Raw genomic sequence first — 24483 nt, 5'->3', positions numbered from 1 at the left:
TCCGTTTAATCCTTTTGGATTTGGAGCTGCTTCTTTTTGGGGTTTTTTTTTTTACCTACGAATTCTTTCCCTGTCACCAGGGCGGAGATCTTCTTTCCACTTAGAGTGTCTGAGGAGGCAGTCGAGGCCAGACGTCTCGCAGAAGACGGCCGTCCCCCTGCACCTCGTCCATCATCAGGTAGACGTCGGTTTATTCGCTCGGGGGGGTTGTTGTCGAGTTCCGACCGCGTCGCTCTAACTCGCCGGGCGCTCCTCCCCCGAAGGCACTCGCGGTGGCCGGGCTGAGTCCCTTGATAAGGAGGAGCCACTCGCCCACCCTCTTCAGCCGGCTGTGCTCCACCCCTCCGGCCAGCCCCACAGGTGCTCCTCCTCCTCATCACCATCATCATCATGATCAACATAATCACGCAACGTCCGCGACACAGTTGACTTGGTTTTCTTTTCTCCTTCTGCAGGGCAAAGCGGCGATGCCTCGTATCAGCAGGTACCCTCGCTGAGGTTAGAGGGCTCCAACTCCTATGAAAAGCTCAACGCCAGCTTGCCCTCGGTCAACTGCGGGCCCTGGTAAAACCAAACACTCGGCGTGACTGTAAAAAAGTAGCATCAGCACTCATTTGTCGGCTAATCTTTCAGGGGTTGGGCTCGTCCAGAACTTTTGCGCTCGAGCTACTTTCCCTTTATAGAGTGCACACTTTGAAAGACCGGTCTTGTTTGTGTTTTGTAGGTATACCGACAGTAATGGGAACAGTCGGGTACCCAGCCCTAGCCCCGCCTCCGGCATGCCGACGACCAATCAGAGAGCGGCGCGGCCGGTGTCGCTCACGGTGCCCTCGCTATTGGGGCACGACTCCAGCTCGCTGTCTCACGGCAGCGCGGGAAGTCTGGTAGAGGCGGTGAGTTCAAGCGTGCGTGCGTCTGTGTGCGCCCACTACCGACTTACCGACTCCCCGCTCCCAATTCCAGGTGCTAATATCTGAAGGCTTGGGTCAGTTTGCGCAGGACCCCTCCTTCATCGAAGCCACCAAGGCCGAGCTGGCCGACGCCTGCGACATGACCATCGAGGAGATGGAGCACGCCGCCAGCAACATCCTCAACGGCAACAACGCCGCCGGCGCGTCGGACGTCGCCGCGCCACCCGCCGCCTCCCGGCACAGCCCCAACGGCAACCTCCTGCGCTTCGACAGGGACCGAGGGGCGGAGGACGACGGGGAGGCCGGCGGGAGCAGAGGCTCCGCCGTCCACGGGCCGTCCTCCGTGGAAGAGCGGCAGGAGCTGCTGGCGGGGGTACGGGGACAGGATGAGGAAGAGGAAGAGGAGGAGGAGGAGGAGGAAGGACACCACAGAAGCTCAGTGGTGATGGGAGGAGCGCGGCAGAGGACCAGCGGGCTGCTGGAGGACGAGGACATGGAGTGTGTGACCAGTTTGTAGGACCTGTGCCGGACAGCTCGTGATTGCTGGCTCTGTTAGTCCCCGCCCCCTTCACACACACACACACACACACACACACCTCTCCTCTGCCAGAGGAAGTGGCTGCGAACAATGGCGGCCACCACGCCACCTGAAACGCCACAAATGCTTTGTACGTCTGAATGTTTGTAGTAAAGTATATCACATATACTCTATATTATCAGAGTGTACGCTTGTGTGTGCGCGTTTTTCCCCTCTCTTTGTACGCACATTCGCGTGTGTGTGTGAGAGAGTGTGTGTGTATGTCTCTAAAGTGCCTCACAGTTTTATCACGTCCTCAAAGTGTGACGAGCAAAGGCGACGAAGGGAAGGAAAGGATGTGTAATACTTTTCGTCGTCTTTTGTGCGCTCGTTGTCGGTTCGGCCGCCGCTGTGGAATCCGGTGACGGCGAGTGCCAGGACGGAGCTCCTCCTCCACCTCCACCTCCTCCTCCTCCTCCTCCTCCTCCTCCTCGGTTCACTCGGGATGAAGCGCTGTATCGTCAAAAAATAAAAAAAGGGGAAAATTGCGTCCTCCTCTTCCAAAGGAACGCCCCCTCCACTGGGGGGTGTGAGGCGTGGACCGACAGCCGGCAAAATGGCTGACAAACTGGCCGTTCAGTTTTTATTTAGCCACACCAGGAAACGCGAGGAAGGTTCATACCTCGCCGTCCCGCCGTTTTCTTTTTGGGCTTCTTGAGGTTCGCGGTGAGCGAATGGCGAGGAGTTGAACAGGACTCTGGGCAAGCGCTTCCTCTTCTTCCTCCCCCACGCTGTATTCAAACTGGCTCGCCATTTTGTTTTGCTCCTCATGCTGTTTAATTTATCCTTGATTTGTTTGCACAATCGGGGTGGTGGTCTTTCTCAACGTACTTTTAGGCGAATTTTAAGCGGTTTTAAGTAACGAAGCAGAGCGCAGACTTTTATTTTTGGGTGGTGCGCGTCTGCGTTGGTACGATTGTGCGTGCGTGTGAGATGGGGGTTCTTTCTCCCAATCAGGATGCACCTTTTACAGATTGTATCTATTTATTTATTTATTTTTCCCAGAGGACAGAAGTGAGTGTGTGCGCATTTTGAGTGGTTACTTATGTACTCTTAAAAGAAAAAGCTGATTTTTAAACCTAGACAATAATTTAAGGTAGCATTACAAGTGTGTGTGTGTGTGTCTGTGCGTGTGCGAGTGCGTGCGTGCGTGTGCGAGTGTGTGTGGTAATGGGCCTCCTTAAGGCAGGGTTACCACGGACAGGCATGCTTCCAAAGCGTTTCGAGTTACGTTAGCTGCAAGGACACAAGAGAACTATTTTTCGCATATTAATCATCACCGATTTTTGTTTTGTTTGTTTTTTTCTTTTTTTTTGCTCCGAGGTCAACAGCTTTTTCTTGATGATTGTGCTAAAAAAAAAACAACAACAACAACAAAAAGTTGGGAATGCCGTGAAAGGGCCGTAACACACTGTTATCACTGAGACAAGTCGTCTTTCTCTTCAAATGAATTCTTAGGGCTGAATTAAAGATGCTGCAAGAATTTTTAACCTTTTATGAAACATCTTCGAGGAAACGCTTCCATTTATTGCGCGTTTTTGGGCATGCGCGTTTTTGTTCGTCTCAAATTTGTAGCAAGAAAGCTGCGGCGCTGGCACAAAGCATCAAATCTTGTTTGGAAATGTCAGTTTGCGAGCGTAAGTTATCGTTTCGACAAGCTTTGTAGCTCATACGCGGAATCAGTAGAGGACAGGGTGTCGCAAAAAACACGCAATTTGGATATCACGACAATGACGCCGTCCTCGCATGCGTGGTTGGCCCGAAATGTGCGTGCGTGCGTGCGCTGTGACTTACCGTTGCCTCTCGAGGAGAAAACCAGGTGAACCTGGAAATAAAGATCTGATTTGACACATTTCTCCCAAGACAACACTGCCATGTGTCCCACTCATAGCAGCTCCTGGCTGAAGAGTGATGCAGTATTCAGTATCACTTTAAGCTCACTTTAACGCTTACTTGTGAGGACTGCGTGTGTGTGTGTGTGTGTGTGTGTGTGTGTGTGTGTGTGTGTGTGTGTGTGTGTGTGTGTGTGCGGCAGGAACACTCTTGTGACATGAGAATTATGCAAACTAAATGTGAATGTGACGTGGCTCGAAAGCACTGTTGGCGTTTTGAATTCTGCCTCGCTTACAGCTTTGATTTGCCGCGTCGTTCGAATGCAGGAGGTCAATTGCATATTTGAAAAACGATATAAATTTAGCGTGTCGTTTGAAGTGATTGAACTGAAGGCCCCGTTGACCGTTCCCCAGATTTGACCCCAAGTAACCCTGTCCAGTAACGGCAAGATATGCAAAAGCAATGCAATAACTTTGTCTGCACGGTTCCCCCGCCGTAAACGTGACGTGAGAAAAGTCGACTGAGGTGTTTTGTATCCCGCCCATGCTAGAGAAACCTAACATACTTGAAATCAGGAGAGATGCAGTTTAGTCGAGCAATGTTGTGTTGACTAACCTGAAATCAGTATTATTATTTTTTATTTTTTTTTAATCCTGATGAGTGCTTAATTATTTTCTCTGGTTGTGTGACTGACTGGCAGTTGTTACCACCACGACGTCAGAGTGGCTGCTTGATGGTTCCGGTACTTACAGGAACCAATATATGAAATGAAGGGGTGATTTTGCATATCTTGAACAGGACAGCAGTTTTTTCTTTTTTTGTTGTTGGTTTTTTTTTGTTTAATTCTTGAAAAAAGGGCTGCTCAGAATTCAATGTTGAGCTCATTTAAAGCCCCCCTCCCCTACATATATTATATGATCCTGACTGATTAAGTGATTCTGATATTTGCGAGAGGGTTTTTCCAGACAGGAAAGGTCAGTCAGATCTTGGGTCAGTTTGCCAGATGCATGATTGAGAAGGAACCCACAGATTATTGGCACTTCCATTCATTTCAAAGGGGAACGATGATTTTAGATGAGTGTTTAAAAGGGACGTAAACGATGATTAATACTGCCTCACCACAGGTCGTCGATTGTATATTTTGATACCGTAATGAATATATAATCAAAAGTATGTTGAGGAATGAGCGTTTGGGAATGTATTTACGGCCTACTGACTGTAGCGTCAGCATGAATTTATCGGAAACTCCCACTTGAAATAACTTATTTTCTGACCCATAGGAATATTGTATTTATCGCGGAAGCGTTTATGAGGATATTTTCACGACGTCATTGAAATATATAGGAAGGTGGAACTAATGCAGTGTTTTGGCTCAATGAGATGAGTCATTTCATCCCTTTTGTGCGCGTGTGCTGGCGATTCTCCTGTTCTGTAGCAGCACTGAGTTGACCTCTTTACAACTGTACAATTTGGATTTGAGTGACCAAAACCATTTTGAAAGGAGGGAACGAATGTAGCGTTTTGGTTTGGACGAACGTTTTTGTCAAACACGTCCAGCGCTGCTACACGGACACGGAAGTATTTTCCTCCCGAGAAGCATATTTTACATATTTCCCTCAAGCATTGCCTCCAATCAATTGAAACTGAGAATGAGCGAGTGTACAGATATTTTGTGGTAGAGGCTGGGAAAGTATATTCTAGAATGCTAGTTTCTATAGCAACTATTTTAGATATGAAATGGAGAAATATGATACATTGTGTCGATGAAAAGATAGAGATGGACAGTGCAATTAACAGAAACGGGTTTGCCGGACTTGATTTAATCATTTAATCATCCCTCATACGTTTCCTTTCTATGAGCGAGTGTTGACAGATGCGACCAAAGCAAACGTTATTTCTTCAAAGCGAACACAGATTATCAGCTGTATTGAAATTGTTTCGTAGCAGCTGAGGCTTTCTTCTTACGACTACTATTTTGTTCACTTGCGATGAAAACAAACTTCCTGGCGTCCGAAATTTTAGTCACCTTTTTAGCTCACAACGCGTGCATGTATGGGTGTGTGTTTGTGTGTGTGCAGCTTTAATGAGCCTTTATTTTGCTGATAGGAATGTTCACGTTTTGGTTTGATTCCAAATCCTGGCAGAGGGCTCGCACGTGTGCATTTCCGTTTTCAGGCTAATCGGAACCCTGTGTAAAGTTTTACAAGCTCGCTCGCAGGGTTGTTTTTGTCTTCTCCGCAGCTGGTAATCGAGAGGCGTTCAAAGACCAATTAGTTAGTTCCCTCACATGTAGGGTTGGATAACGTCGCCATGTTTTACTGTCACAAACGGAACGAGAGGAATGACACAAGCCACAACCCATCGTTTGCGTGAGGGCTTTTCATTGGCCGACATCACTTGGTCGCCTTGGTTACGGCTGCATGGTCTCACACTTTGACGCAACCTCTTCTTTTTCTAACTTGTTTCTTTCCTTTCTTCATTTCATTTTAGACTTTAGAAAAAGGGAAAGAATATACAAATTAAATCAAAATATTAAGTCAATCACTTTTTCTACTCCTATTTTCCAAAAAAAAAAAAAAAAAAAAAATGACACTGAAAAAAAACCAAGAAAAAAGTTGATTTGTAAATAAGTCGTGTACAGTTTGTATCTGTAAGTCATCAGTCTGTCATTGGTGACAGAGTCTGTCTTGCCTATAACGCACGCTACCAGTAAATAAAAAAAAACAAAAAAGGAAAAATTATATTTAGACTGTATGGTCCCTTGAAAGCAAGTTTTAAATTAATATCTGATGTATATTCCTGTAACATTGCATTTTTATCCGAGGAATGATGTTATTAAAAAACATTGCAAATAAATTGCATTTCCTACAGTCGAGTGTCATTGATGCGCCTTATTATACTGTACTTTACAATTTGGTTCAATGTTTGCTTGAGGACGTTTCATCAAATCCTGAATTCTAATGTTTCTCTGTAAAACATTCCGGTGGGTTTGAAAGCACCACAAGCTTCCGCGTGAAGCTTCGCAGTCTTCTCGCGAGGTGATGACGCGTCCCATACGGAAGTGTCGAGGTGAGCTGTTTGTCGTGTCGCAACTTTTCGTTTCTTTTCTGGCAGCCGATGTGATAAGAAACACGATTAAATCCATAGGTTTCGAGACGTTTAAGTGCAATTATTAAATGCTTGTTTTGTCTTTTAAAAAGAAACGTTTTTTCACGTTCACATGCTCCTTCGAAGCTTGTTGTGCATCCTTTCCAGCATCTTTGGGCTATTCCTCCAGGCAGACGAGTGACTTCCACATGCTGGTGCCTCATTGAGAAGAGCCTGCAGGAGACTGGTGTTTAGCACGCTAAATGTCCGAATAGTAACTATTAAATTATTCTGCTAATTGTTTATGATTATGTTGACGCAAGCCACTTGTATGATACGTGCTATTTCAGCACTTGCTCTGTTCCCCAGGGTCAACTTGGATTTGTGGTGTGTTTCAAATAAAGCAAAGTACACTGCCTCTTTGTCGCAAACGTTCCTGAAAATTCAAATAGTGCAGTATGTATTGTGAGATTAAGTCATGATGGCTAAACAGAATTGCTGCCATCTTGTGGCCTATCTGAGTAACTACATCCAGGTTGGGTAAAAAAGTAACGTCGAAGATAGTACAGCGCGATTGTAGATATGATGCAATGCTGCCGTCTTGTGGCTCATTGGAGTAACTACATTCAGAAATGCAATGAAATAATGACTTTTGGCCCTCCCTCAGAGCTTTCATATTCTAAAACTTTGCCTCCGGTTCAGATGAATAGAGTTCGATCCCACAAACTCCACATTGGACAAATGAACTCTGATAATGAATACGTGGAAAGGGGGGATCGAACACGAGTCAAAGTCAACCAAAGTCAATGTCTTAGATCACTCGCCATACTCGGTTTGGAAAGTTTAGGGCTCTAGTCGTACGTATCGGCTCTCTGCCCTTCAGTAACTCAAAAATGGTCAGCAGTGCTTAAAAAAAAAGCTCTTGAGCGCCTCGCGTTTGGGGGGGCGACGCTGGCCGACATCCACGGCACTACAGATTGGCTGCTATCTACTTCACTGGACACACCAGCGTGGCCGAATGGCCTAAGACTTCACCTTTGGCACAGGTGACCCGGGCTCGATTCCTCCCTTGGTGATTCGTTTCTTTAAAAAAAATACCAATATTAAATCTTTCGAAATGGAGAATAAATAGGGAGTCGAACTTGGTTCGTTTGAACCCAAAGTCGACGTCTTAGACCACTCGACCAAATGAGCCGAGTAACTTTAGGATTTCTGTTGTATTTATCCGTTCCCTGCATATTAGCAAAAAATAAATAGGACCAAAAAATTGCAAAAAAATCTGATAAAATGGTCCAATGGTGTAAAACCTTCCCTCAGGTTCAGATGACCCGTGTTCGAACCCCTCGAAACAAACGAACAAGTGGAGGGCAGAAAGAGGGATCGAACACGAGTCACATGAAACGAGAGTCAATGTCTTAGACCACTCGACCACTTTAGGCTTGTCAAGTTCGCATTTGGTGGTTGTATTTATCGTATCAGGCGACTTCAGTAACGCCACCAAAAATGGTCAAAAGGGCTTAAAAAAAAGGCACTTGAGCGCCTCGCGTTGGGGGGGGCGACACTGGCCGACATCCACGAAACTACGCATTGGCTGGAATTTCAAGTGCTTGACACGCCAGCGTGGCCGACTGGTCTAAGACTTTACCTTTGGTCCAGGTGACCCGGGTTCGATTCCTCACTTGCTGCTTCATTTCTTTAAAGAAATGCAAATATTGCAGCTTTCAAATGTGGAATAAAGAGGGATTCGAACCTGGTTCGTTCGAAACCAAATCCGACGTCGAAGACGACTCGACCAACCGAGCTGAACGACACCAGGATTTTTGTCGTATTTATCCGTTTCCTGCATATTAGCAAAAAAATAAATAGGACCAAAAAAATGCTAAAAACATCAGAGAAATTGGTCAAGTGGTGTAAAACCTTGCCTCCGGTTCAGATGACCCGTGTTCGAACCTCACTAACTGCCTCACATAATCAAATACATTTTAAGAATGAATAAGTGGAAGGAAGAAAGGGGGATCGAACACGAGTCAAAGTAAACCAGAGTCAATGTCTTAGACCACTCGACCACTTTCGGCTTGTCAAACTCTACTTTGGAGGTTGTATTTATCGGATCAGGCGACCTCAGTAACCACCAAAAATGGTCAAAAGAACTTAAAAAAAAAGGCACTTGAGCGCCTCGCGTTGGGGGGGGCGGCACTGGCCGACATTCACGACAGTACACATTGGCTCTTATCTACGTCACCGAACACGTCAGTGTGGCCGAATGGTCTAAGACTTTACCTTTGCCACAGGTGACCCGGGTTCGGTTCCTCCCTTGCTGATTCATTTCTTGAAACAAATGCAAATATTGAAGCTTTCAAAATGGGGAATAAAGAGGGATTCGAACTTGGTTCGTTCGAAACCAAAGTTGACGTCCTCGACTACTCGACCAACTTAGATGAGTAACTTCAGGGTTTTTGTTGTATTTATCCTTTTCCTGCATATTAGTGAAAAATAAATAGGACCAAAAAAATTAGCAAAAAAATCAGATAAAATGGTCAAGCTGTGTAAAACTTTGCCTCCGGTTCAGGTGACCCGTGTTCGATCCCCACTAACTGATTCAAATAAATTTGAAGAATGAACAAGTGGAGGGCAGAAAGAGGGATCGAACACGAGTCAAAGTAAACCAGAGTCAATGTCTTAGACCACTCGACCACTTTCGGCTTGTCGAACTCTAATTTGGAGGTTGTATTTATCGGATCAGGCGACTTCAGTAGCCACCAATTATGGTCAACAGAGCTTAAAAAAAAAAGCACTTGAGCGCCTCGCGTTGGGGGGGGCGACACTGGCCGACATTCACGACACTACACATTGGCTTGTAGTTCAAGTGCCGAACACGCTAGGATGGCCGACTGGTCGAAGACTTTACCTTTGGTCCAGGTGACGCGGGTTCGATTCCTCACTTACTTCATTTCTTTAAAGAAATGCAAATATTGAAGCTTTCTAAATGGATAATAGAGAGGGATTCGAACACGGGACCTTCCAGACCAAAGTCAACTTCTTAGAGCACTCGACAAACCGAGCTGACAAACATCACGACGTTTGTTCTATTTATGCGTTCCCTGCTAGTAAATACAAAATAAATAGGACCAAAAATTGGCGGAAAATTTCAAATAAGATAGTCGATTGGTGTAAAACTTTGCCTCCGGTTCAGGCGGTCTCGGGTTCGAGCCTCACTTCTCCAAATCGACACATAAATGCAAATATTGAAGCACAGCAAATGGAGGAGAAAGAAGGAATCGAACCCGAGTCGACCTAAACATTAGGCAACGTCGTAGACCACTCGACCACTCTCGGCTTGTCCAACTCGCATTTGGAGGTTGTATTTATCGGATCAGGCGACATTCTCAAGTTTTTACGTTTGGGCGTCGTTTGCGCATATGTAAGAAATAGGACCAAAAGTACCGGAAACACCACCTGAACATAGCTCACACGATCACGACGCGAGCTTTTGTGCTGGTGGACTGGGTTCGAACCTCGCTCGGTCCTGCATTTAGACTTCTTGACATATTTTCGAAGGTTTTAACGTCAAAAATGCGTTTTTTTTCTTTCTTTTTGTTAAATAAAGCTTTTTCTTAAAAAAAAAACCCGCACGTGCGATGACGTGGCCAGCTGCAAGCTATTTAAGCTGCGACTAATTGCATGAGCGTTCTTTCTCCAGCGGCTGACAGCATCCCGTCGTCCTCACGCCGCTGCTGCTCTCCACACATTTCCACAAGGTCAGTCTTCAAACTTCTTCTTTTGCCAAATCATTTCAACTTGGTTCGCCAACTTTTAACACGAATTCATGTTTTCGGCGTGCCAATCAAACTAGCTAGCATGCGTACGAACGTTTGCTTGAATGAAGTTAAATAACGTCAAGTGCCTGCTAAAATGACACAAAAGCATTTATTTGACTTGTATGGCAACAAATAAATGCATTGCACTTGATCATGAAAGTATTGGCTCCAACCCTTTCCAACATCTAGAGAAGAGCGCCGTTTGGTGGGAGGTAGGTTGCCGTATTCTCAATTAAACAGTTCATCAACTATACCTATATGTATGTGTGTATTAATAATTGTCTAATTTCTGTCCACAGGCTTCCATCTCAAACGGCCAAATTGATTCTAAAATATCTACTTCAAAGAGACTTTTTGTATTTTTTACAGCATATTTGAGACTTTAGTTGCAGCTCTACTGTATAGACATGGTTACCAAATGTCATGTTGCTAATTGTGTTACTGTGTCTTTCTTTCTTGTTAAGCGGCCCATTGTGTCCAGCTCAATTTCTAAAAAGCATTCTGCTTTTTAGAAATTCTGGCCTAAGTTTGCCATTTTCCTCCTGCATGCTCATCTGCGTTAAAGACAATCTTCTGAAGGAGGTTAAGGACACCTGAGATGACTTTCAACAACCAATCCTGACATTCTGCTTTTGTGTGCAGTCTTGACATCCTTTTGACTTCATCCAGCGCTGCGTGAGTAACAAGATTGTGTACGAGGCTGACCGTCACCAAATCCGCTGGGTTTGACATGCTGCAAAACAAAATGATCGCCATGAACATTTTTAAACATGTCTCTTCCTCAGTTCCACCAAAGCTTCCGTCAATCACTTGCTTACTTACTCTGCATGCAGGGTGGCTTCCAGAACAAGCTCCATCGTGGAGGAGAAGCACCCTGGCCCCCAAGATCCTGCACTTGCTGGGGAAAACAGTTCTACATGACTGTGCAGGTGGTCCTCAATGCTGTTAAAACTTGAAAATAAACTCACTAATTAGCAGTTTGACTGTCCATCTTGTGTTCAGTTTTCTGTGTTCTTGTTCTTCCCGAGCCTGAGGAACATGTTCAACTTCCTGTGAGTGCTCGTTGTCGCAGGAAAAACTTGGTCTCAAAAACATAATTTCACAAAACTCATTGGGTTAATGTTTGACTCTGTTTCTTCGGGGACGTCACGACACATCTGTCGCCGTGCTCGTCACGCTGGCTATGGTGACTGTCATCAGCAACAAGGAAACTGTCATTCCGGCTTCAGTGGGTTCAAGTGCAACTTTTCTAATCTGCAAGAAATTAATGCAAATTACAACGAAAGTGTTGATTGTTGATCTCTCTCTTTTCTTACTCTGCATGTTGTCGCCTCTTCCTCAGCTGGATGACCACATCAGGTTCTGAAGCCAAACTGTGGAGCAGCCTGAGAAGGCCACTCTGTGAATACAGGTCACAATGTTGATCAAATGTTCTTCCCTTCATGCTCAGCTTCCTGTGAATGCAGCCATGTGAGCACTTGGACGAAGTCCCAGGCAGCAACAAGTCGCAGCCTCTTCATTGCTGGTGGGTTTCATCTCTTGTCAAATGTGCTGCATGACAATAACTTAACAGATGTCTTTGTTTGAGACAGTTTGGCCTCAGTTTGCCATTTTCCTCCTGCATGCTCATCTGTGTGAAGGCAATCTTCTGAAGGAGGGTAAGGACACCTGAGATGACTTGCAGCAACCAGTCCTGACATCCTGCTTTTTGTGTGCAGTCTTGACAGCCTCTGACGTCATCCAGAGCTGCGAGAGGAACAAGGTGAACGAGGCTGACCGGTCGCCATGTCTGCTGGGTTTGACACTGCAAAACAAAATTATTGCCATGAACATTTTTAATCACTCTTCTGCAGTTCCACCAAAGCTGCAGTCGGAACAAAATTAACATACTTGTGTAGAGAAACATGAAAGTTTCAGGTGAACATGGGCCTGACAATAATTATTTGTATGGCCCTTTTAATTGTCAGTTGTAATATTTCAATAAATTGAAACTGTCATGTCTATGTTCTGCACTGAAAATTTAAATATGTCCAAGAAGTGTCTCCTTTCTGGGAAAAGCTGAGCATCCCCACACACCTTGGACTGACTCATGAAGCAGATTTCCTTCAAGGTCTGACTTGATCTGTTGCAAAGACAAACCTGATGAATGAAAGTAATTGGGTTGCTGTTGTAGGGGGAAAATGGCATCAACTTCCTGTCCAACATGCTGCGTTGATGTAAGCTGCAAACAAACTGAAATAAGTTTTGAAGGGCACGCATCTGCTTTTTGATTCTGCATTCAGGGTGGCTTGCAATTCAGGCCTTCCACTCATCCTGGTGCTTGCCTCTTCAAAAGCTGAAGGACAGTAAACCAGAAGGTGATGAAAGAAGTGGGGGATGAATTTGAGGAGCAGAAATTTGTGCTGCCGGTATGTTTAGAATGCTCGCCACCATCCTAGTGACTTCTTTGCCCAAACATGTTCTTGGTCTTCCACAGGCTGACGAACATGTACAACCTCCTGTGAGTGCTCAAAGTCCCAGGAAAAACTTATTTCATCTCAAAAACATAAAACAAAACGTTGGGTTAATGTTTGACTCGCCAGTCTTTCTGGCTTCAGGGAGGTCACGAGACCTTGGTCAACATGCTCGTCACGCTGGCTATGGTGACTGTCATCAACAACGAGGAAACCGTCATGCTGGCGTCAGTGCAACGTTTTTTTTTTTTTATAAATCTGCAGGAGAAATAAATGCAAATTACAACAAAAGTATTTGTTGATCTCGTGCTTTTTTCTTACTCTGCATGTTGCATCATCTCCCTCCTCAGCTGGAAGACCACATCAGAAGGTGCTGAAGCCAAACCGTGGAGCAGCCAGAGAGGTTGGGGACAAGTTTGGTTTGCACTGGTGTCCACACTTTACAGTCCACTCTGTGAATACAGGTCACAATGTTGATCAAATGTTTTTCCTTCCTTCATGCTCAGCTTCCTGTGAATGCAGCCATGTGAGCACTTGGACGAAGTCCCAGGCAGCAACAAGTCACATCCTCTTCATTGCTGGTGGGTTTCATCTCATGGCAAAACTTAACAGATGTCTGTTTTAGAAATTCTGGCCTCAGTTTACCATTTTCCTACTGCTTGCTCATCTGCGTTAAAGACAATCTTCTGAAGGAGGATGACTTGCAGCAACCACTCCTCACATCCTGCTTTTTGTGTGCAGTCTTGACGGCCTCTTGTTGACGTCGTGCAGAGCTGTGAGAGGAACAAGATGTACGAGGCTCGCCTGTCGCCACGTTTGCTGGGTTTGACACGCTGCAAAACAAAGATTGCCTTAAACATTTTAACATCTTTCTCTTCTGCAGTTTGAAGAGGGCTCACCTGTTTGTTTTTTTGACTCTGCGTGCAGGGCGGCTTCCAGAACAAGAGCCATCATGGAGAAGCACCCTGGCCCCCCCAAGATCCTGCACCTGCTGGGCAAAAGCAAGTTGTAAATGAATGTGCAGAAGGTCCTAAATGCTGTTGAGACTTGATTAGCAGTGTGACTGGTCCATCTTGTTTAGTTTTGTCAAATGTTTGTTCTTCCAGAGACTGAGGAACATGTTCAACTTCCTGTGAGTGCTCAGTGTCTCTTGTTTCATCTCAAAAACATAATTTAACGATGTTGGGTTAATGTTTGACTCAGATGTCTTTGGCTTATTCAGGGAACTCACAACACGCTGACTGTGATGACGGTCATCAGCAACGAGGAAAGTCATTCCACCTTTAGTGGACTCGGGTGAAACATTTTTAATGATCTGCAGGGGAAATTAATGCCAATTTACAAGTATTTATTGTTGTTCTTGCGCTGCATGTCTTCCTCAGCTGGAAGACCACATCAGAAGGTGCTGAAGCCAAACTGTGGAGTGGCCAGAGAGTTTGGGGACAAGTTTGACGGTTTGTACTGGTGTCCACACTTTACAGTCCACTCTGTGAATAAAGGTCACAATCCTCACAATGTTGATCAAATGTTTTTCCTTCCTTCATGCTCTGCTTCCTGTGAATGCAGCCATGTGAGCACTTGGATGAAGTCCCAGGCAGCAACAAGTCACATCTTCATTGCTGGTGGGTTTTATTCTCTTGTCAAATGTGCTGTACCACAAAACTTAACAGATGTCTTTTCAGAAATTCTGGCCTCAGTTTTCCATTTTCCTCCTGCATGTCCATCTGTATTAAAGGTACTCTTCTGAAGGAGGGTAAGGGACACCTGAGATGACTGGCAGCAACCACTCCTCACATGTCTTGACAGCCATCCAGAGCAGCGAGAAGAACAAGATGCACGAGGGGTCCTCAATGAGAACAAAGTATGCATGTTCATGATAAATTTAATTCAGCTGCAATGGTATTTTGATAAAATAAGACTTGTTTTGCACAGTAAATTTCAACTGGTCAAAGAATTGTCGCCAGTCTGGGAGAACCTCAGTCCAGCATCCCCACACACCTTGGACTGACTCATGAAGCAATCTCCTTCATTAAGGTCTGACTTGATTTGTTGTTGTAGGTGGTGGTGGGGGAAATGGCATCATGATCAACTTCCTGTCCACCATGCTGAGATGTAAGCTGCAAACCGACTCTGCATGCAGGCTGGCTTCCGGTCCAGGCCTTCCTCTCATTCTGGCACCCTCCTCTTCCTCAGCTGAAGGACATCATCCAGAAGGTGACAACCGAAGTGGGGGATGAATTTGAGGAGCCAACTTTAGCGCTGTTGGTACGCTCACAATGCTCTCCACAATCGTGACGTTTCTCTGCCCAAACATGTTGTTGTTCCACAGGGTAAGGAACATGTTCAGCTTCCTGCAAGGCCTCAGTCGCTGAAAAAAACAAGTTGCACATCCTTTCCTTGTAAGTTTCATTGCAAACAATTTTCTACAAAAAAAACATGTTTGGTATAAAGGCTTGATTCACGGATGTCTTTGTTTTCCAGGGTCACGACACACCGGTCCACGCTCTCCTCACGATGACCGGTGACGATCAACAGCAGTCAGTGACTGCCTGGTGAAGTGGACCTGTCATCAAACACTGAAGTTGAAGCTTTTAACGGTAAGCTCTTTGCTCTTGACTCCAGTCTTTACTTCTACCAAATTTGTTGTTCTTCCACAGGCTGAGGAACATGTTCAGCTTCCTGCAAGGGCTCAGTCGCACATCCTTTCCTTGAAACACCGGTCCACGCTCTCCTCACGATGACCAGTGACGATCAACAGCGACGAGGAAACTGTCAGTGACTGCCTGGTGAAGTGGACCTGTCATCCAACACTGAAGTTGAAGCTTTTAACGGTAAGCTCTTTGCTCTTGACTCCAGTCTTTACTTCTACCAAATTTGTTGTTCTTCCACAGGCTGAGGAACATGTTCAGCTTCCTGCAAGGGCGCAGTCGCACATCCTTTCCTTGAAACACCGGTCCACGCTCTCCTCACGATGACCAGTGACGAGGAAACTGTCAGTGACTGCCTGGTGAAGTGGACCTGTCATCCAACACTGACGTTGAAGCTTTTAACGGTAAGCTCTTTGCTCTTGACTCCAGTCTTTACTTCTACCAAATTTGTTATTGTTGTTCTTCCACAGGTGCTGGGGAACATGGTCAGTGTCCTGGCAATGCAGCTGTACAAGCACTTGGACAGTCCCAGAAAACAAATTTCACACCCTTTTCATCACTGGTGAGTTTCATCTCATGTCAAAAAACATTTGCAGCACAAGTTGACTTGACATTGGACTCGCAAATGACATTTTGTTTTAGGTCCGCACGCTGGTCTGCAATCGCTTCCCACTGGCCGACGACTTCACCAGGCAGTGACAAGAAGACTATCATCATCCAACATGTAAGCTTTTTAAAAAAAAGTTTGCTTTTTACTCTGCAAAAAAATAAAACTTGTTGGAAAAAGTGTCTGACTTCATTCTTCTTACAAAAAAAGTGGGTGGTGGTGGGTGGGGGGGGCCCCCCCCCACCAGGATCATGCAAATTATGTTAATTTGTGGGCGTGGCTATGCAAATTTATTTGCATATTTGAACTAGCTTCCTACTTTATATGCAAAAAATGGCAGCTGCTTCATTTGGTACACTTGGGAAGAGTACATTCTACTCCCCTTCCCAAGTGTACCTAATGAAGTGGCCGCCAATGTCTGCGAACATCGCCGGCCACTTCATTCGGTACACTTGGGACGAGTAGAACTTACTCGTCCCAAGTGTATCTGCTTAAAGCACACGAGTGACATTTTGCGGGTACACTTGGGAGGAGTACATTCTACTCCTCCTAAGTGTACCTAATGAAGTGGCCGCCAATGTTTGCATACTTTATATGCGGCCACTTCATTTGGTACACTTGGGAGGAGTACATTCTACTCCTCCTAAGTGTACCTAATGAAGTGGCCGCCAATGTTTGCATGCAAATTATTTTGCATACTTTATATGCGGCCACTTCATTTGGTACACTTGGGAGGAGTAGAACGTACTCCCGGCAAAGTGTCACTCGTGTGCTTTCATCATGTACAGCCTGGCATCCAGTGTTTTTGTAAATTTATTTTCATTGAGATAATAGTTTCAAATTGTAAAAAAAAACAAAAACTACATGATATTGCTCAACTGGAAAAAGAGTGTTTTATTGCTAAGTTTAAACTCAGTGAGGGCACAGTTAGCAATAAAACAAACTCTTTTTGCAGCTCACCCTGATATTGTACAAAAAAATTTTTTTTTCCCTTTACAATCTGAAACCATTATTGCAATGAAATTATATTTGCACAAACACTAGAGGGCAGGCTGTACATGAAAGCAGCTAAAGGCAGAGGACGCCATGTTGTGCTCTTGAGGAGGTGTGTGATGTCGCTGACGTGAGCACACGCACCAACTGCAAAAGCCAAGCTGCATGTACTGCGCACACGCACGCACCCACAACAAGAACATCATTCAGTGGTTCTATTCATGTGCTTTTAACAAGTTGCAAAAAAAAAAAAATTTTCAAATAACCGCAACCTAGTTTTTAATAATTATATTTTTTTTTAAATCTAATTTGGTGTTATTTGTTACAACTTTGTCAAAAAAAATAATAATTAGATGCATTTTGAAATAACTAAAACAACACCATGTTACTAAAAAAAAAAAATATTTGGGCTGCGCAAATGTAATTTAAAAGCAGATGTTCAGAAGCGTTGAATGATGTTCTTATTGCGTGTCCGTGTTGTACAGTACAAGAAGCAGAGGTCAAAGCACACCGAGAAAGGGCCGAGTGACTTCAGACACCTCCTCAAGCACACAACATGGCGTCCGCTGCATGAAAACAGAAAACACACCTGTCCAAAAGCAGGTTGTCCTAGTCATCGTAGCGCAGACCCATCCACGTGTCCCACAACTTTGCGTCTGTCGGCTGCGTGTCCGCTCAAAACCTCCGATCCTGTCAGGGAAAAAAAAAAAAAGCAGTCAGTGACTTTCTTGCGCATGTGCCACTTTACATGTTAAAAAAAAACTTCACTTTAAGTCAAGATGGCAATGAATGAGAATTAAAAGCTACGTCCAACATGCAGTACAAAACCAGAAACAAAATAAATCAATATAAACATTCCATTTTATTATAACACCATGTATTGCTCGTCCAAAAAGAAGTAGGAAGAAGTTAAATTTATTTCGGTCCTACCCCTTCACCATTACCCAAGATACATTTTTCATCAAGAAGTGTAAATATAGACTCTCCTGGTCAAAAGATTTAGAACACCCCAATTTTATGCTTTTTTTTTTTCTTTAAGTATGCAGTTCAAGTTCTCACTTTACTCTGAAATTGAAGCACAGAAAAAATAAACTATTCAAGTTACAAATAAATCATGGAATTTATTCACGACCAAAAATGCATTCTAAACTCATGAAAGTAGCCACCTTGTGCAGATGGAACAGCTGAACACACTGGCATCATCTCGAAAATGGAAATCAAACATTCTTAAGAAAGTTCTTCCCATGACTGTGTGGCACTTGTAGGTTGTATTGCTTTCACTCTTTTCTCCACTTTAAAGTTGAAGTCTGGAGATTGTGCCTTTTGACTGGTGAAAAGTTTAAGAACATGCCAATTTTTATTGAATGTCAAGTAGTTCGAATCCAATGAATATATTGAAATGGTACAACCTAAGATGTGATGAACTTCCAGAGAATGGAAAAAAATAAGGCAAGGTTGCCCAAAAGTGAAAAGTTATCCACATTTCAAAGTGATGCAAAAATACAAAGGCTCCAGACTTTAAACTCTACCAAAAAAAAAAGAAAAATGGCATGTTCGAAAACCTTTGACCATAAATAACACTACTGTTCAAAAGATTGAGAACATGTCTTTTTTTTGTAAATTGCAAGTCAAGTCGTTCAAGTCCAATGAACAGCCACACAGTTAAGGGAACTTCCACAACAGAGCTGGTCGGGACTTTCTGGAGAATATTTGATTTTCATTTCAGAGACAATGCCACAAGTGTGTTCAGCTGTTACATCTGCCCAAGTGTAAGCACGTTTGGTCTCTCATCCGAGCAGGATCCCTCAATTTATGCTCGACAGCTCTCGCCTTTGGAGGAGTCAGTTGACAGCAACTTCATTAGGTACGCTTGGGAGGAGGAAGTTGCCAGCCTCATGAATTGGCCACCAACTTACTTCTCCCAAGTGTACCGAATGAGAGGGCCACCAACTTTCTGCTCCAAAATGTACCTAATGAAGTGGTCACCAATGAAGCCCCGCCCCCGATGCATACCTAATAAAGTGTCTGAAATGGACAAAATATTAGGTACACCACCTGTCTTGTGTCTTCACTCTATTGGCTTTCATAGCAGATGGGTAAATGTCATGAGTGGCCAGTTGATACGGAAGGTTACCCAAAACTGAAAAATTATTTCAGTGACGCAAAAAGACACAGGCTTCAGACTTTAATTTTAAACTCTGGAAAAAAAAAAAATTTAACCATAGATAACACTCCTGGTCAAAAGCTTTAGAATGCGGCAATTTATTTTTTTATTTTATTTTATTTTAATTGAAAATCAAGTAGTTCAAGTCCTATGAATAGCCACACAGTTATGGGAACTTCCACAACAGAGATGGTAAGACCTTTCAGACGAATATTAGATTTACATTTCAGAGATAATGCCACAAGTGTGTTCAGCTGTTATATCTGCCCAAGTGTACGCACGTTTGGCCTCTCGTCTGAGCAGGCTCCCTCAGTTCATGCTCGACAGCTCGAGCATTTGGAGGAGTCAGTTGGTGGCCTCATGAATGGGCCACCAACCTTCTCCTCCAAAATGTACCTTATGAAGTGGTCACCAATGTAGCCTCGCCCCCTATGCATAACTAATGAAGTGTCTGAAATGGACAAAATATTAGGTACACCATCTGTCTTGTGTCTTCACTCTATTGGCTTTCGTAGCAGATAGTAAATGTCATGAGTGGCTAGTCGATACGCAGGGTTACCCATAACTGAAAAATAATCCTGATTACAAAGTGACGCAAAAAGAAACAGCCTCCAGACCTTAACTTTAAACTTGATTAAAAAAATAATTTGCATTTTTGAAAACTTTTGGCCATAGATAACACTACCAAATCAAAAGGCTTAGAACACGACAATTTAAAAAATAATAATTTATTGAAAATCAACTCCAATGAACAACCACACAGTTTTGGGAACTTCCACAAGAGCTGGTAAGAACTTTCCGAAGAATATTTGATTTTCATTTCAGTGATAATGCAACAAGTGTGTTCAGCTGTCACATCTGCCCAAGTATAAGCACGTTTGGCCTCTCATCCGAGCAGGCTCCCTCAGTTCATGCTCGACGGCTCTAGCCTTTGGAGGAGTCAATTGGAAGCCACTTCATGAGGTACGCTTGGGAGGAGGAAGTTGCCAGCCTCATGAATTGGCCACCAACTTACTTCTACCAAAGGTACCTAATGAAGTGGGTACCAACTTTGCCCCGCCCCCAATGCATATTTAATGAAGTGTCCGAAATGGACAAAATATTAGGTACAACTTTTAACTAGATAAAAGAGTGAAAGCAACACAGCCTTCAAGTGCCACAAGTTGGGACTTGGGAATAACTTTTTTTATTTGATTTATATATTACAGATAATGCCACAAGTGTGTTCAGCTGTTATATCTGCCCAAGGTGGTTACTTTCATGACTCGAGTTTCGATTTCACTGGATATATTTAAATTTAAAAAAAAAAAAGGGGGGACATTTTGGGTGTTCCATAGCCTACATATGAATGGAAGTGTTTTTTTCGTTTATTTTTTACACAACAGTAAAATAACACCAATTTATTTTTTAAATACATTTTAAATATATATTTTCATATAACACCACATTTTTTTAAATGATTATTTGTAAATAATTTTTGCCACGCCAATGCAGAGCTGCCAACCTATAAAAGTTCACATCCAGGACAATTTGCTTGAATTTCCATATTTTCAAAATTTTGTCAAGATTACCGTGGGACAGTCATAATCCTAGTTGTTAATAATTTATGGCTTTAATATTTGTCATTTGAATGTTTTTATTATAACAACCTTGTGACAGCGGACGCAGTTGCAGCATCAATCAAAGTACCAGTATATGAGATTTTAACATGCTGTCTTCAAAAATATCTGTGTCTATAGATTAATTCACCTTTACCAATTCTGTTTTCTGTTTTTAAGGAGGTGCGTGATGTCAATCGGCCATTTCTCGGTGTGCTTTGACCTCTGCTTCTTTTATTGTACAACAATGACATACAATAAGAACATCATTCAACGCTTCTGATCACCTGCTTTTTTTAAATGACATTGGCATGGCTCAAATTATTTTTGTTTTTAAATAATTATTTAAAAAAAAAAAAAAACAGGTTATTCTTATTCTACTTATTGAGCTTGTTCCATTATGGGTTGCCAGAACATGTCATCCTTTCCCATGTGAGCCTATCTCCTGCAACCTCCTCTCTCACACCAACTGCCCTCACGTCTTCCCTCACTCCATCTATCAACCTTCTATTTGGTCTCTCTCGAGCTCTCTTGCCTGGCAGCTCCATCCGCAACACCCTTCTACCAATATACTCACTATCTCTCCCCTGGACATGTCCAGACCATCGAAGTCTGCCCTCTCTAACGGTCTCCACAACATCTAACCTTGGCTGTCCCTCTGACTCTTCTGTCACACCTGACACTTTCCTCCACCCGTTCCAACCTGCTTGGACCAGTTTCCTCATTTCCTTACCACACTCACCATTGCTCTGGACCCTTAGTATTTAAAGTCCTCCGCCCTCACTGTCTCTTCCTCCACCTGCTCCCTGCTTTCACTCCAGATCACAATGTCATCTGCGAACATCATGGTCCACAGGGATTCCAGTCGATGCTCATCTCTCACTCTATCCATCACCACTGAAAACAGAAAGGGCCTCAGGGCTGATCCCTGATGCACTCCCACCTCCAACCTAAACTCCTCTGTCACACCTCCAACACACCTTACCACTTTTCTGCTGCCCTCATACATGCCCTGTATTTTTCAAACATACTTCTCTGCCACTCCAGACCTCCGCATGCCGTTCCTCTCAGGGTACTGTGTCATCTCCTTCTGACCTTCTCTATACTTCTCCATCAACACCATCAAGGCAAATAATGCATCTGTGGTACACTTCCTAGACATGAAACCATACTGTTGCTTGCAAATACTAATTTCTGTCCTGAGTCGAGCCTCCACTACTCTTTCCCATAACTTCACTGTGTGGCTCATCAACTGTATTCCTCTATAGTTACCACAACTCTGCACATCACCCCTGTTCTTAAAAATGGTCACCAGCACATTTTTCCTCCATTCCTCAGGCATCTACTCACCGTCTAGAATATTGTTCTCACCCTCTAGAATCGCCTTTCCTAGATGCTTTCATACCTCCATAGTTACATCATCAGGACTAAACTGTCTTTCCATTTTTCATCCTCTTTAGTGCCTTTCTAACGTCCCCGTTACTAATCATTGCTACTTCCTGGTCCAACACACTACTGGCACCAGTCAACACATTTCCATCTCTAGCCCTAATCACCCTAACCTGCTGCAGATTCTTCCCATCTCTATCCTTCTGTGTGGCCAACCTCGAGGTCACATACTACCTGTGGGGCATAGCCTCTAATTACATTATACATAACATGCTAAATTTCAAGTTTTAGCCTCATCACTCCATCTGACACACTCGAGCGCAACATCACACAACATGGCATCCTCTGCCTTGAGCTACCTTCATCATGTACAGCCTGGCATCCAGTGTTTGTGTCAATCTATTTTCATTGCTAGAATGGTTTCAAATTGTTTATATATATGTATAAAAAAATAAATAAAAAAACTTTCTGTACAATACATTTCTCAACTGGAGAAAGAGTCTCTGTTTTATTGCTAACTGCGCCCACACTGAGTATAAAATAGCGTTATTTTTCATAGCTCGTCTGTGAATAACCTTTCATGTCATTTCCTTGTCGGGACATTGAATGGATGCCAACTGGACTGTTCAGGTTTTCTTTGAAGATGTTTGTCTCTCATCTGAGCAGGCTTCCAAAGCACACCGGGAAATGGCCAAGGGACATCACACACCTCCTCAAGCACACAACATAGCGACCTTTGCATTAAACAGTAAACACACCTGTCCAAATGCAGGTTGTCCTCATCATCGTAGCGCAGACCCGTCCACGTGTCCCACAACTTTGCGTCTGTCGGCTGCGTGTCTGCTCAAAACCTCCCCGATCCTGTCAGGAAAACAAAAACAAAAGCAGTCAGTAACTTTCTTTTGCATTTGTCACTTAATTTTTTTTTTAAATCACTTTAAATCACAAATACATACAGGTACATTTCAATAAATTAGGATATGGTAGAAAAGTTAATTTATTTCAGTACTCATACAGTATATAAATTCATTTAACACTGAGGGAAATACTTTTCAGAGCAGAAATTCCTGCCTGATATCTACATTAATAATCAGTTTCTTAGTTTCTTGATTGCTTGTTGTGTAATATTGTAGTTTCCAGAGATCGTGAATTTTGCGTTTTCGTTTGCTGTATCTATACATTTTTATTTTTTTTTAAATCATGAACCATTTAACTCTGTTGGGGTGTAGTGCATCTATGAGTTTCCCTTTTTGAATTTAATGCCTCCCAAAATTAAGCTTTTCCCACTTTTCAAATTTTTTCAAATTTATTGATACCTGCCTGTACATACAGTACACAGCCCAAAAAACGTGACAGAAACCTCTTCACCACATACATATATTTTTAGCCATAAGGTTTTTTTGTTTTCTTCGTTTTTATGCCACGTGTACTAATAAATACGTTCATGGGAATACAGTATCGAGTTAATATTGCGTCTCATTAGATTGTGAAGGATCACTGAATGTTTTGATCGAATCTAGTCACTTGAGGAACATGTTAAATAGAAGACGATTGTTCCTCTTTAAATACATTTACAGGAGTATTGCAGTGCAAACGTGAATAAGTTGAGCACGTTTACCTGTCGTTCACGACATGTCGCCACTTTTTCCACAGCTGGCGTGGTGACGTGCAGGTGATGAGTCCAACAGCAGCCGACGTGGAGACAATACGCTTTCTTTGTTTTCGTGGACGCCTCTGTTCGTGTGAAAAAATCAAACGTAATTTATCGCTAACGTAACGTAAATAGCTTCGCTTGTTTGTGGAACACACGAAATCATATTTTACACAAACAACGCGCAAAGCAAAGCCATACACGTCCCCGGTTCCTGTTCCGGTCGGTGTTTCACTTCCGGGTCACAGGTCATTCGAGATAATTTAAATCTTGAAACAAAATCGACGTAGCGAATAACGAACTGGAGGACAAAAAATCGTGAGTATGCACATCTAATGTTTAAAAGTTTTTAATTACTCATCTAAAAATGTTGCGGACGTTGACGGAAACACCTTGTCACAGCGATTAGCGGTACGGTGGCCGAGATGGCGGATCGATTGCAGTGAATTGATAAAAATTGAAATGTTGAGGTATAAACAGTTCCAAACAGGCCCGGCCCGAGCCAGTTTGGCCCTCAATGAGATTTTATTTTGCGCCCCACTCCATCAACGATTTACAAACGCTGACAAAAAAAAGTAAAGTCGAATGGCAATAGTTTTTAACATTGTCTTTACCATACACGATTTTCAAAATACAAAATAGAACGTTTTCTTCATTGCATGACTTTATCGTCACTGCCAAACCAATCATGGGAGTAACTTGCTGTTGCGACACCTAGTGGAACAAACCAAAAGTAGCATAAACGCGACCTCTC

General features: G+C 43.5%; 1 protein-coding gene and 2 long non-coding RNA genes across 20 annotated transcripts in view; 2 read left to right on the top strand and 1 right to left on the bottom strand.

Annotated features, from left to right (window-relative positions):
- cacna1c (calcium channel, voltage-dependent, L type, alpha 1C subunit) overlaps nt 1-6182 on the top strand; it is a 106658-nt gene extending 100476 nt beyond the window's left edge. For all 11 annotated transcript variants that reach the window (XM_061667707.1, XM_061667706.1, XM_061667702.1 and 8 more), the window contains 5 exons: nt 81-178; nt 264-360; nt 456-564; nt 725-893; nt 964-6182. In XM_061667707.1, coding sequence (XP_061523691.1) covers nt 81-178; nt 264-360; nt 456-564; nt 725-893; nt 964-1428 — 938 coding nt within the window. In that variant the 3' untranslated portion in view covers nt 1429-6182. The remainder of the gene's footprint in view (nt 1-80; nt 179-263; nt 361-455; nt 565-724; nt 894-963) is intronic.
- A 3903-nt stretch (nt 6183-10085) lies between these two features.
- On the top strand, nt 10086-16056 carry LOC133397162 (uncharacterized). Of its 6 annotated transcripts, none has more exons than XR_009767541.1 (19): nt 10086-11751; nt 11867-11988; nt 12509-12634; nt 12703-12726; nt 12824-12906; nt 13030-13082; nt 13186-13260; nt 13421-13470; nt 13607-13811; nt 13902-14133; nt 14246-14301; nt 14415-14540; nt 14738-14893; nt 15009-15078; nt 15161-15276; nt 15337-15510; nt 15571-15731; nt 15798-15889; nt 15970-16056. It is a non-coding gene; the product is annotated as an uncharacterized LOC133397162 (long non-coding RNA). The 6 variants fall into 6 exon arrangements; XR_009767540.1 differs by having other exon boundaries at nt 13421-13502; XR_009767539.1 differs by having other exon boundaries at nt 13421-13811; nt 13902-13975; nt 14062-14133.
- Nucleotides 10348-23944, bottom strand: LOC133397163 (uncharacterized). Of its 3 annotated transcripts, none has more exons than XR_009767545.1 (9): nt 23697-23944; nt 22837-22939; nt 17517-17617; nt 13579-13667; nt 13325-13512; nt 13001-13131; nt 11195-12030; nt 11049-11124; nt 10348-10959 (listed from the first exon to the last, which is right to left on the bottom strand). It is a non-coding gene; the product is annotated as an uncharacterized LOC133397163 (long non-coding RNA). The 3 variants fall into 3 exon arrangements; XR_009767546.1 differs by having other exon boundaries at nt 11049-11480; nt 11543-12030; XR_009767544.1 differs by having other exon boundaries at nt 11049-12030.
- Nucleotides 23945-24483: the final 539 nt, after the last annotated feature.

Source organism: Phycodurus eques, chromosome 22 (genome assembly GCF_024500275.1).
Source record: "Phycodurus eques isolate BA_2022a chromosome 22, UOR_Pequ_1.1, whole genome shotgun sequence".
Taxonomy (NCBI): Eukaryota; Metazoa; Chordata; class Actinopteri; order Syngnathiformes; family Syngnathidae; genus Phycodurus; species Phycodurus eques.
Note: the sequence above shows the minus strand (reverse complement) of the source record. Positions and strands in the feature narration are given on the sequence as shown.